Raw genomic sequence first — 11,127 nt, 5'->3', positions numbered from 1 at the left:
GCAAAAACACTATTCCTTAACCATGAATTGGCCCTGATTTGGATTCGTAGAGACACCGTCGAGTTCCCCTCCAGACCTCTTCCAGGATCATTCGCTTTGGTAACAGGCTCTTTTGATGCAGTGTCAGCGGTATCCCTCTTAGCGCAGTCAGGGGTATAGATCTAGTCTTACCGGAAATACAACGACAACATCGGGCTCTTCCTCCACAATGACAGCAAGATAAAACCGAACCTCGAACCCTTTGAATGCTTCATGAATCACAATGTCTTGTATTTGCGTGGTTGGAATGAACCTCGTCGTAGCAGTGGACCAGTATGTTGCAGAGGATGTGGACGTCTGGATTCCGAGACCACGAATGACAAGAAGTGATTCCTCTGCGGTGTAATTGGTGTTAGTCACTATTTCACTTGGCTTCTTCGGTTGGCTAGATGAAACGTACCTGTATATCCCTTTCTAAATACCCCATAGATGACCAGCGGACTGAGCACCGCAATCACCCACCAGCTGTATCTATCTGAAACCTGGCATGCGAACGACCCAATGGCACTGGACCACACATCCTCCCAAGGCACAACAGAACCGTTCCGTGTAAAGATCGAATGTCGCAGCTTAGCAGCGTCAACAAGCAATACGCACGCAAAGACGAGTGCGCGTAAAAGGACCTGAAGGCAGAATGCGAGTTTCGAGGGAATGGTGCAGCGCGCGGGCGCATTGGAGACGGTAAAGCAGACCGTCGTCGGGGAGGGACGACGAACTGTGAGACGGGCAGGCATTGACAACGAATTCAGCTAGCTTTTCGCTGCAACATGTGCGCTCAATGGTGCCAATATAGTGCAGCTTTGGAAAGAGAGGACTTTGTACATTTCGAAGCCAAGCTATGAAGTACAGACTATGCCGGTGGGTAAGTCAGGTACCCGTCTGCGGGCGCGGGCCTACTTGCAGTACGGGAGCTCCGTGGGAGCTTGGGATGCTGTCCACAACCGTCACGTGCTGTACGATTGTGTTCACCGTCGCTTTTCCTATATCCGCTCTCCCTCACCACATTCAGAAGCATCCAAATCACCGGGAATCTCGGAGATTAGAGCTTTATTTGCTTACATACTTTCAATTTTGCTATTGGGTTTACGAACGAGAACTGTTCCAGTCTACAAACAGATCTGACGTCCTTCCCCTTACGCGGTATTCTGTGCGACCAGCCTAGAATGCAAAGGCCACGATCCAGGTCACGGTCTCCACACATGGAAGAGCGCAGACGAAGCAGGTCTCCTGAGAGAAGAGTCGATGGCGATAGGGAGCGGCCCCGAAAAAGCCACGGAGGCTTCCGGTGGAAGGAGAAGAGGCGGGTCGATGATGCCAGGTATGGCCACGATGAGCGGAGGCTGGAGCGAGGATACAGGGACAGGGGAGATAGAGCACGGTCGCCTCGCCGCGGCAGGGAGGCCGACAGATATGGAGACAGGTACAGAGACAGCGACCGTGATCGGAGACGCGCGGAGGAGATGGATGATCGCCCCAGAGCGCTGGATCGGGATAAGGCTAGGGATGATGACCGCAAAGAGAGGAAGGAGAAGAAGGCGCCTGCGGTTGCGCAGTCTTCTGAGCCTATGATCATCGTACATGTCAACGACCGCCTTGGAACCAAGGCTGCAATTCCTTGCCTCGCGTCGGACCCAATCAGTGAGTTCTTCCTTATCCTCCAGATAACGTATAACAGATTCTGACGCCCTGTTCCAGGGCTCTTCAAAGCTCAGGTAGCAGCACGCATTGGGCGCGAGCCGCATGAGATCCTACTCAAGCGACAAGGCGAACGTCCGTTCAAGGACCAGCTTACACTGGAGGACTACGGAATCAGTAATGGTGTCCAGCTTGATCTGTGAGCAAACACCTCTTTGTCTTCCTCCGCATCGCTCGGAATTGGGGTATATGCTGACTATGCGATTGTAGGGAAGTTGACACGGGAGATTGAGACACAGCAGTGGCGTTGCAGGTGACATCTCCATTGGCTAGTGCGTCCGGGCTGCAGGTACATATCGCACATACAGAAAAGCACATGGAGCCCCGGTCATGTTTCAGTGCTACAATAGATTTCATCATGTCCTTGTTTGGTCGAGAGTCTGGCGCTTGGTGTTTCTGCTACCTGGTTTTCGGGAATGACCTCATGTATCTACCGGCAAAGGGACTCAATCCATTTTATAAAACAGGTACATGCGACTGTGACAGAAGACGTGCCGGTAGCTGTGGCAGATCTCCGGCGTGGATGCTGACCATCTGCTGGGCGACTGCTTTGTTGTTTTTCTCCGACGTTTGCACGCTCCCGCGGGGCACTCTGTGGGCAGCAGAGACGCCTTTCCCGTTCGGGCAGCCGAGTTCGAGGCTCGCGACGGCAGGGATCCCCGAAGCCAAGCCCTGACAGCCGGTTCCACTACTCTGGAACAGCCTTTTCCATGCGAACTCACACGACCGGCGGCTTCAATTCTTTACCTCCAATGTCTTCTCTGCCCTGTGCAGTGGACCCCGTCTTCGCCGGCTACCATCTTCACTCTCCGCCATGAGATAGCGCCTGCTTCGTGCTTCTGACTTGAAATTCCTTCACTTCTTCGCCGATCGTGATCGCCCCAGTTTTCCCACTTCTGCAAAAAACTCCTCCACCGCTCCTAGTTCGGCCGCCTACCCCCTCCTTGCCCTCTACCTCGGATCCCTTTCTGCTCACACGACACCATACACCATCATATACCATGGTCAGAAACATCGTCGTTCTGGGGGGTAGCTCCCACCCGCAGCTGACGCAGACCATCTGCAACCACCTTGGCATACCCCAGGCTAACGTTCTGCTGTCGAAATTTTCTGTCGGCGAAACAAGGGTTGAAATTAAGGAGTCCGTCCGTGAAAAAGATGTCTACATTATTCAGTCTGGCGGTGGCAAGGTTAATGACCACCTCATGGAGCTGCTCATCACTATTTCTGCTTGCAAGACGGCTTCTGCTAGGAGGGTTACTGCTGTCCTGCCCCTGTTTCCCTACTCTCGTCAGAGTGATATCCCCTACAACAAGGTCGGCGCTCCTCTCGTCAAGTCTTCGGTCCACAGCAAGCCCGACCATGGCAGTTTCTATACTTTCGAGAGTACCCCGCCAACCCCGCATCCTGGGAAGCCCGAGAGCGGAAGTCTCGTCAATGGCGTTGACAGCCTGCAGAAAAGTCTTGCCAAAGCTCAGATTGATGACTCTGAACGTCCTGGCAGCCCGCAGAAACGCGGCGCCCAAGTAAATGGAATCAAACGCAGTGACACCATTGATTCCGTCAAGTCAGATGGCAGCAACCGCCAGCCGAATGGAACTGCCAACGATGACACTGCCAGTGTCAGCTCGGCAAAGTCATGCACCACTTTTCAGCCACGGCCCGGCTACAGGCAGTGGGTTGCGCAAGCAGGCACATTGGTTGCAGATCTGCTCACGTGCGCTGGTGCGGACCACATCATTACGATGGACCTTCACGACCCACAGTACCAAGGGTTTTTCGATATCCCCGTTGATAACCTTTATGGGCGACCTCTTCTGAAGAGATACATTCGCCAAAATATCCCCAACTATAAACAGGCCGTCATTGTTAGTCCTGATGCGGGTGGTGCAAAGAGAGCGACCGCGATTGCGGACTCGATGGGCATGGAGTTTGCTCTCATTCACAAGGTAAGTGTGTTTAAATTTCCTTCGTGATTCGTCTAATTATTCCCAAGGAACGACGCCCCACGAGGATTACAGACCGCCAAAATGCGACAATGATGCTGGTCGGCGATGTCCGAGACCGGATAGCGATCTTGGTCGACGACCTGGCGGACACCTCGAATACCATTACCCGCGCCGCAAAGCTTCTGAAAAAGGAGGGTGCGTCCCAGGTCTACGCGTTGGTCACGCACGGCATTCTCAGTGGCGATGCTATCGAGCGCATTAACGCCAGCGCCCTGGACAAAGTCATCGTGACCAACAGTGTTGATCAAGAGGAGCACATGAGGCGATGCCCCAAACTGGAGGTTCTTGAGGTTGGACACGTCTTTGCTGAGGTAAGGCGACTAGATGGGCACTTTCTTGAAATGGCTTGCTAACTTGTCACAGGCCATTCGTCGCGTCCACCACGGAGAAAGCATCAGTGTCTTGTTCCAGTACGACTAAGCGACTGGGCTATACATGCAGACCACCTTGCCGTTGCTAATCTAGATGAGAAATTGAGAAAGAGATGAGAGAAGGAGAACATAATGGGTACAACCATATACTTGGTGTGGGACTTTGACATAAACCTCTCGGCAGCCCCTATGCGCCATTAGATGCACGCTGTCAATCTGGACGCGCATATGGAGATGCGCACCTGTCTCCTCTTTCATATTTTCTTCACCCTTCGTCCTGGTCCTTCATTTCGGTCAAGTCCATTAGGAGCGGCAGAGAATCTGAAAGAAGGAACCGAAGACGAAGGCAATTTCTTTGCCATGTGCTGGCCATTAGATTTTTCCCATCTCCTCCCTGATCTCTTTCCATTTTTCGATCGAATCGCAATGGACCGATGGTCTTGAATAGGTATCACCTACCAGCCTTTCTGGGTTTTCCGTGGGGTCTTTCCCATGCCGCTCAGTTCCGTTGTCTCATTTTTCACCTTTTCACCTTCGTCTGAATTTCTGCCTTCAGCAACAACAAAACAAGCAACGACCACACACACTTAGAAAAAGCACATCCGGCCATGACATATCTAGCCATGTACCAACTGGTCCCGCTCTTGCATGCATGGGGTATTAAAGGGAAATGTTGCAGGTAAAAATGGGGGTTCATGTTATCTACATTTCTGCTTTGGATCTATTTCTTTTTCCTCTTTTTTTCTGTCTCTGCATCATCATCATCATCATCATCATCATCATCACCTGACCTGCTTGATCAGGTAACTAAATAAGAACTTTGGCATTCTTCGGTATTCATTCCTAGACTGTGATATGCCTCAGAATGTATATGTATCATGATAGCCGTAAGCAAGTGAGAACTTCTGAAACTACTGTGTACCTCGTACTTTTTTTTTACTCAGTAGACTGCCCATTCGTCCTTCAAACTACGGGCTGTATCCATCCATAACGACAACGGTAACGGTGAGAGGCCCAACTCCCGAGATCATCGTCCCTGACCTTGACCCTCACGCCTTTAAGTCGGATAAACAAACGTCAGTTGCGTGATAGGAAGATCAGGTAAGTTAGGTGACTTCATCCTTTACTGTGCTAGTGAAATCAGCGTGACAGACATTCTTGCCGATCGGCGCGCGGGGTAGGCAGTAGTAGTCCCCATCCTCATCCTCATCATGATGATTCTTACACTTCAATTCTCAATTCATCCTGCGCATTCAAGACTAACCGTTTTTAGCCGTGAGACCACCCGTGCCGCTCGGGACCACCTCAGATGGGCTGATTCTGTTCCGGAATTGAATGTTGCAGCCTGGAGCCCAGGTGGCTAAGTTTCGATGCCCTGTAGGTGGTGGAGTGCTACCCCCGACCACGTTATTTGTTTATTTATTTACCCGTTATTGAGGCGGTGAGAGCGCGAAGACGAAAACAAGTCGTTACTTATCTCATGAAGCTAGAGTCTTTATGCATTCATCTATCGATCACTATAACAGAAAGAAAAAGGGGGAACAAAAAAACCATGAAAAACGCCCCCCAGCAAGAATAAACGAAACTTCGAATAAAGCGGCTTGATGCGCTCGTTCCAGGAAAACTGGGTACTCGACGTAGAAGAGCAACGGTAAAACGGGACGGCTAGATACATTAGATCGCAGATCCAATTGAGAAATGCAGAGTTGCAGAGAATTGGTGCACAGCAGACCGCACAAAAGGAGAGAATGCAAGATTCTACGAGGATGTTGAGACAGCTCAGAAGACGGAAATGTAGTTCCCTATCCTCTCCTTCTGGTTCTGTGCGATGCATTCCGAGATCCAGGTTATGTTGCGGATTTCCTAACTCATTGTCAGCAATTCCTGGATATAGATGAAAGAGACCAGTGAAACATACCTGCTCCCGCAATTTCACCCAGGCGTAGACCACCGCTGGGGTGAATTGCCGCGTGAAAACGATCTTTGACAGCTCCATTTCCTTCTGATAGAACAGATCCTCAAGGCTCTTTCCATCAGCGCTGCTTCCACCACCCATGCCGCCAAGACCTCCGCCTCCCTGGCCAAGGCCAACGGCGTCAAAGAACGTTCTGTACTCTGCAATCCCGCTGACCGCAAGTGCAACTCCCTCGACATCATCTGCCCTCGAAAGCATCAGAGAACCCTCAGGGCACAGCTTGCCAAACTCCGGGTACAGCTTCTTCCGCTCCTGCTTGGAAAGCTCAGTCCCGAATGAGTTGAGCGTGATGTTGATGGCACGGCGGTCCGCTTCGAACTCGAGGATCTCAGACATGATTTCCTGCGTCGGGGTCCCCTTGAAATCAGGGTGTGTGTTAACGAAGTTATAGAAATCCTCGAGGTAATTCTTGTACAGAGTGTTGCGAATGATCTCGATGTTCAATTCGTCGAGGTCCTGGTGGCTGAGGCTGCCCTTGAAGTAGGGTGCCAGCGGCGTTTCAACGAGCACAGAGTTGTACAGCTCCTCAATGTTCGTCGCGACGGACAGCACGGGCATGGTCTCAAACCAGCCCAGTGGGTGGCATCGCTCCAGGAGCTCCCTGGTATCTCTCTCGTGAAGAGTGCCCGTGATGAGGAGTGCAATGTTGTCAATCATGTACCCGTACGTCAAGTACTCCATGAACTTAGCAAAGGAACCGGTGGCCTGTGCCTGCACATAGCGGAATTCGGCGACCAGCTTGTCCGTCATCTTGCTGGCAAGAGCGGAGGTCGAGGGGTTCGGGGGGAGGGAAGCCAGGAAGTCCCCATACGCGGGGCCCAGCTGGAGCTTCACATCTGCAGTCCACCATGTGTCAGAAACGTAAATCAGGGCAGCAAACGGTTCCTGGAACGGGGACAAACCATCGATGGTCTCGCATTGTGTCAAGTTGGAGTAGTGTTGGCCGGTGAGGAGGCTGTTGCGATACCCGCGGACGATCCCCTCGATATATCTGGAAAAGTCAGCGTGTGCCCCAGCATGACCGCAGCCTCACAGACATACCCGCCGTTGACGTTGAAGAACAGACCCTCCATGTTGGACGCTGATGGCTGTCGGGGCGCTGAGGTGCCTGTCCAGCTCCGTCTCTCGCAGCCGCGCCGGACGGGGAGCTGGAGCTCTGCTTACATAAGCAGCCCACCGCCGCGCCACTCAAGCCGCGATTCGCTTTTTACACTTAGACTCGCAACTTCAAAATTTCCCGCGAGCAGCGAAAAAAAGACTCGCACCGTGGTTTCTTGCCAGGAAGCTGCGCCCGCTCCTCCAATCTCCTCCTCGCTGTTTCCTTGTGCAAACCCGGACAGCTGAGAGTCGTCGCTGCCCACGATGACCCTATTCATCCTCACCGAGACCAGCGCGGGCTATGCCCTGCTCAAGGCCAAAGACAAGAAGCTCCTCAAGAGAGACGACCTCGAGGCCGAGACCCAGACCGCCGAGGGCGTGTCCAATCTGTAAGTCGTTTTCTTTTTCCTCTTCTACGCGATCCATTGCGAAAGGGCGCACAATGTCTCGCGTTGGATGCGCGATCAGCGGTCGATAGAAACTTTTTTTTCTGCTTGGACCAAGCTTCTAACGCGTGTTCTACAGGTTGAAGCTCAAGACTTTCCAGAAGTTCGACAGCGCTGCTACGGCTCTGGAAGAAGTTGCCTCTATCATCGAGGGAAAGGTCACCCCTCGTCTTGCCAACCTCCTCGAGTCGGTCAAAGATGAGAAGAAAGTTTCGCTGGCGGTCGCTGACCCCAAGCTCGGTACGCTTACCCCGCCTGCAGACGTCCATTGTTCTGCACGTCCCTGCTAACGCTCGTAAAGGTAATGCGATCAGCAAGCTTCCTGGACTTGACATCCAGCCCATCGCGGATTCCTCGACCGCGGACATCTACCGCGCCATCCGTGCTCACCTCCCGACTCTGATCCCCGGTCTTCTGCCCGAGGACATGTCCACCATGTCTCTGGGTCTGTCGCACTCTCTTGCCAGACACAAGCTCAAGTTCTCTCCCGACAAGATCGACACTATGATCGTTCAGGCTATTGGGCTCCTCGATGACTTGGACAAGGAGCTGAACACATATGCCATGCGTGTGAAGGAATGGTATGGCTGGCACTTCCCGGAGATGGCCAAGATCCTCAACGACAATATCGCGTACGCGAGGGTGGTCCTGAAGATGGGCATGCGCACGAACTGGGAGTCCACGGATCTCACCGACATCCTGCCAGAAGAGATCGAAGCTGCTGTCAAGAATGCAGCTGACAGATCCATGGGTACGGAGATTAGTGAGGAGGATTTGGAGAACATCCAGGCTCTTGCAGAGCAGGTGGTTGGTTTCGCTGAATACCGCCAGCAGCTTGCCAGCTATTTGACCGCCCGTATGACTGCGATTGCCCCCAACCTGACGGCTCTGGTTGGTGAATTGGTTGGCGCACGGCTGATTGCTCATGCTGGAAGCTTGCTCAACCTGTCCAAGAGCCCAGCTAGTACAATCCAGATTCTCGGAGCAGAGAAGGCTCTGTTCCGCGCATTGAAGACCAAGCATGACACCCCCAAGTACGGTCTCATCTACCACGCGTCCCTGATCGGTCAGGCTACCGGAAAGAACAAGGGTAAGATGGCAAGAATACTGGCTGCCAAGGCTTCTCTTGGTCTCCGTGTGGACGCTCTGGCCGAATGGGAAGGCGACGATGTCACGGATGAAGAGAGAGCAGCGCTGGGTATGGAGGCTAGATACAACCTCGAGAGGAAGCTGGCTGCTATGGAAGGCAAGCCCTTGAAGCCGAGAGGTGTCGCCATTGCTCCGAATGGCGTTACGACTCAGCCCAGGAAGTTTGAGCTCAACGAAGCCAGAAAATACAATGCTGATGCGGATGGTCTTACGGGAGACGAGCCTGCCTCGGCTAAGAAGGCAAAGAAGGAGAAGAAGCTCATTGAGGAAGTCAAGCCACGTGCAGAATCTGAAGATGAAGAAATGGAAGACGCCGAACCCAAGACCAACGGCGCTGCAGAGGATGAGGAATCCTCAGACGAGTCCGAAGGAGAGACCAAGAAGAAGGACAAGAAGGGCAAGAAGGACCCTGAGCTCGAGAAGATGGCGGAGAAAGCCGGTCTCAGCGTCAAGAGATATCAGCGCAAACTCGAGAGGGGCGAGATCAAATTCGATGCTGAAGGCAACCCCACTGCGATCAGCAAGAAGGAATTGAAGAAGGCGAAGAAGGAAGCCAAGAAGGCTGCCAAGGCTGAGGAGAAGGAGGAAGGAAAGAAGCGAAAGAGGACGGACGACGAGGACGCGGACAAGGCCGAAAAGAAGAAGAAGAAGAAGAACAAGGAGTAAAAAAAGGGCTGGTGGCTATGCTTCAATTTCTGTATGATATCATGTTTTTTTGCGATCTGCCTGTTTTGCTTCAGACTGCATGTTTTCTGGGTGGTATCTAAGGGCGAAGATATTTGCTGGTCCGTTCTATGGCGCAGAGGTCCTTGTTTGGTATAGGGCGAGTACTGTACTTTGCCGGAAAAATAATCTGTTTATATGAATTCCAAGAATTTTTCTACATCTATGTCCTAGAATATATCGTCGAAGTAGCGGTCTACCTTGCGCTGTGTAGTATTCAGTAGTTAGAACTTGCAAGCGGCAGCGATGGTTGCCCTAACTCACCGCCTCCATCTGGCCTTTTTTTCTGCCGGCAGATCCCACATTTTCCTTCTCCGCCCCGCATTATCTCCCGTCTGCGCACCTCTGCTTGTCAGTCCACACTTTGATATCTACCTCTTCCACGGTATCCCGTCTGCTCGTCTTCAAAATGAGGGTTAGCTAGTCCTCCGTTTCTTATACGCAATATTGCCAGATCACTAACAGACTATAGATTGTGGACCCGCAGACCGCAACGCTCACCAATATCGAGGTGCTCGCATTCCTCACGGCCAACCCGCCGCGACGGCCGCCCAATCCGCCTCCGAACTCGAGGAATTGGGTCCCGAGTCCGGATTTGCGGGATCATAATACTGTTGTTAAGGAGGTGAGTGCAGTCTGTTTGTGCTTTTTGGATACTGGCTAGGTTGTTTGCTGGGCTGGAGCAGTGAGCAAGAAGAAGAGAGGAATGAGGAAGATTTGTTCGCGACTTCACATGAGCAGAACCAAAGCTGACATATACCCTTTTTCAATATCCAGATCCACAACTACGTTCACCGCATCTCCCCTCACCTCCTCAACTACCCCCGCTACGTCCACGACTCCCAACTGCAATACCAACAGCAGGTCTCATCACAAAGCTCCGTAGCACAAACCGCTGTCCCCCCGCCTCCTCCCCCGAAGGAACCCACTCCACTCGATGAAGCCCTCCGCACCCTCATCTCCCGCCTCCAGCCCTACGGCCTCACCAAGGGTGAGGTCCTCATGATCGTCAACCTGGGCGTCGGGCTCGATGGCGGCGCAGCACCCGATGGGGCCGAGGGCCACGAGCAAGCGCAGGAACGGGGGGAGGATGTAGAGATGACGAACGGTGAGACTGGCGGCGAAGCAGACGGCACTGCTGCAGGAGAGGGAGGGGAAGGAGAAGCCGGAATCGCGGACGAAGACTACGGCGCGCTGGCGCTGCTGGATACGGTGATCGAGGAGCGCGAGGAGCGACTGTCAAACGAGGACGTCGCGCAGATATTGGCGATTATTCGAGAGACGTTGGGGCAGAAGGGGAGAAAAGCAGGTGAGGGCGTTGATGGTGGGGAGGGATAATAATTTCCATCGCGCCATCGCATCCTTTCTTTTTTCTCTTTTTTTACTTCTTTCTTCATGCTCGTTTTCTTTTTGCCTGTTCTAATCGTGTATTTTGGTGCGGTTTACGTGGTATGTACTGTACATGTATATTCATCACATTACGTTGGGTAAAAGTTGGGAGGGATGGACCTGTGTGTTCGTGCGGCTGGTCAACTATTTCTTCGATATCTAGCTATCTATCCATCATCTACGCATAGCGTGCGGCGTTTACTGTGGTTGTAAATAGAGTAAAAAATATGGCT

The 11,127-nt window shown here is 52.5% G+C and overlaps 6 protein-coding genes across 6 annotated transcripts; 4 read left to right on the top strand and 2 right to left on the bottom strand.

The window, feature by feature from the left end:
• Positions 1-16: 16 nt before the first annotated feature.
• On the bottom strand, positions 17-773 carry VTN00DRAFT_8113 (uncharacterized protein; the record flags this gene model as incomplete). Its single annotated transcript, XM_069434932.1, has 3 exons — positions 17-109; positions 172-374; positions 440-773. 3 exons carry the CDS (start codon positions 771-773, stop codon positions 17-19), a joined length of 630 nt encoding a protein of 209 aa, XP_069286379.1.
• Positions 774-1,238: 465 nt separating this feature from the next.
• Positions 1,239-1,966, top strand: VTN00DRAFT_8112 (uncharacterized protein; the record flags this gene model as incomplete). Its single annotated transcript, XM_069434931.1, has 3 exons — positions 1,239-1,677; positions 1,735-1,873; positions 1,945-1,966. The coding sequence occupies 3 exons, from the start codon at positions 1,239-1,241 to the stop codon at positions 1,964-1,966; spliced, it is 600 nt and encodes a 199-aa protein (XP_069286378.1).
• A 769-nt stretch (positions 1,967-2,735) lies between these two features.
• On the top strand, positions 2,736-4,163 carry VTN00DRAFT_8111 (uncharacterized protein; the record flags this gene model as incomplete). The annotated part of the gene is made up of 3 exons (XM_069434930.1): positions 2,736-3,683; positions 3,731-4,054; positions 4,107-4,163. The coding sequence occupies 3 exons, from the start codon at positions 2,736-2,738 to the stop codon at positions 4,161-4,163; spliced, it is 1,329 nt and encodes a 442-aa protein (XP_069286377.1).
• Positions 4,164-5,893: 1,730 nt separating this feature from the next.
• Positions 5,894-7,162, bottom strand: VTN00DRAFT_8110 (uncharacterized protein; the record flags this gene model as incomplete). Its single annotated transcript, XM_069434929.1, has 4 exons — positions 5,894-5,977; positions 6,033-6,925; positions 6,992-7,080; positions 7,131-7,162. The coding sequence occupies 4 exons, from the start codon at positions 7,160-7,162 to the stop codon at positions 5,894-5,896; spliced, it is 1,098 nt and encodes a 365-aa protein (XP_069286376.1).
• A 289-nt stretch (positions 7,163-7,451) lies between these two features.
• Positions 7,452-9,448, top strand: VTN00DRAFT_8109 (uncharacterized protein; the record flags this gene model as incomplete). The annotated part of the gene is made up of 3 exons (XM_069434927.1): positions 7,452-7,576; positions 7,713-7,873; positions 7,935-9,448. The coding sequence occupies 3 exons, from the start codon at positions 7,452-7,454 to the stop codon at positions 9,446-9,448; spliced, it is 1,800 nt and encodes a 599-aa protein (XP_069286375.1).
• Positions 9,449-9,914: 466 nt separating this feature from the next.
• Positions 9,915-10,843, top strand: VTN00DRAFT_8108 (uncharacterized protein; the record flags this gene model as incomplete). Its single annotated transcript, XM_069434926.1, has 3 exons — positions 9,915-9,920; positions 9,978-10,130; positions 10,283-10,843. 3 exons carry the CDS (start codon positions 9,915-9,917, stop codon positions 10,841-10,843), a joined length of 720 nt encoding a protein of 239 aa, XP_069286374.1.
• Positions 10,844-11,127: the final 284 nt, after the last annotated feature.

The sequence above is a fragment of the Thermoascus crustaceus genome (genome assembly GCF_041956765.1).
Source record: "Thermoascus crustaceus strain CBS 181.67 unplaced genomic scaffold VTN00scaffold_5, whole genome shotgun sequence".
Lineage (NCBI taxonomy): Eukaryota > Fungi > Ascomycota > Eurotiomycetes > Eurotiales > Thermoascaceae > Thermoascus > Thermoascus crustaceus.
Note: the sequence above shows the minus strand (reverse complement) of the source record. Positions and strands in the feature narration are given on the sequence as shown.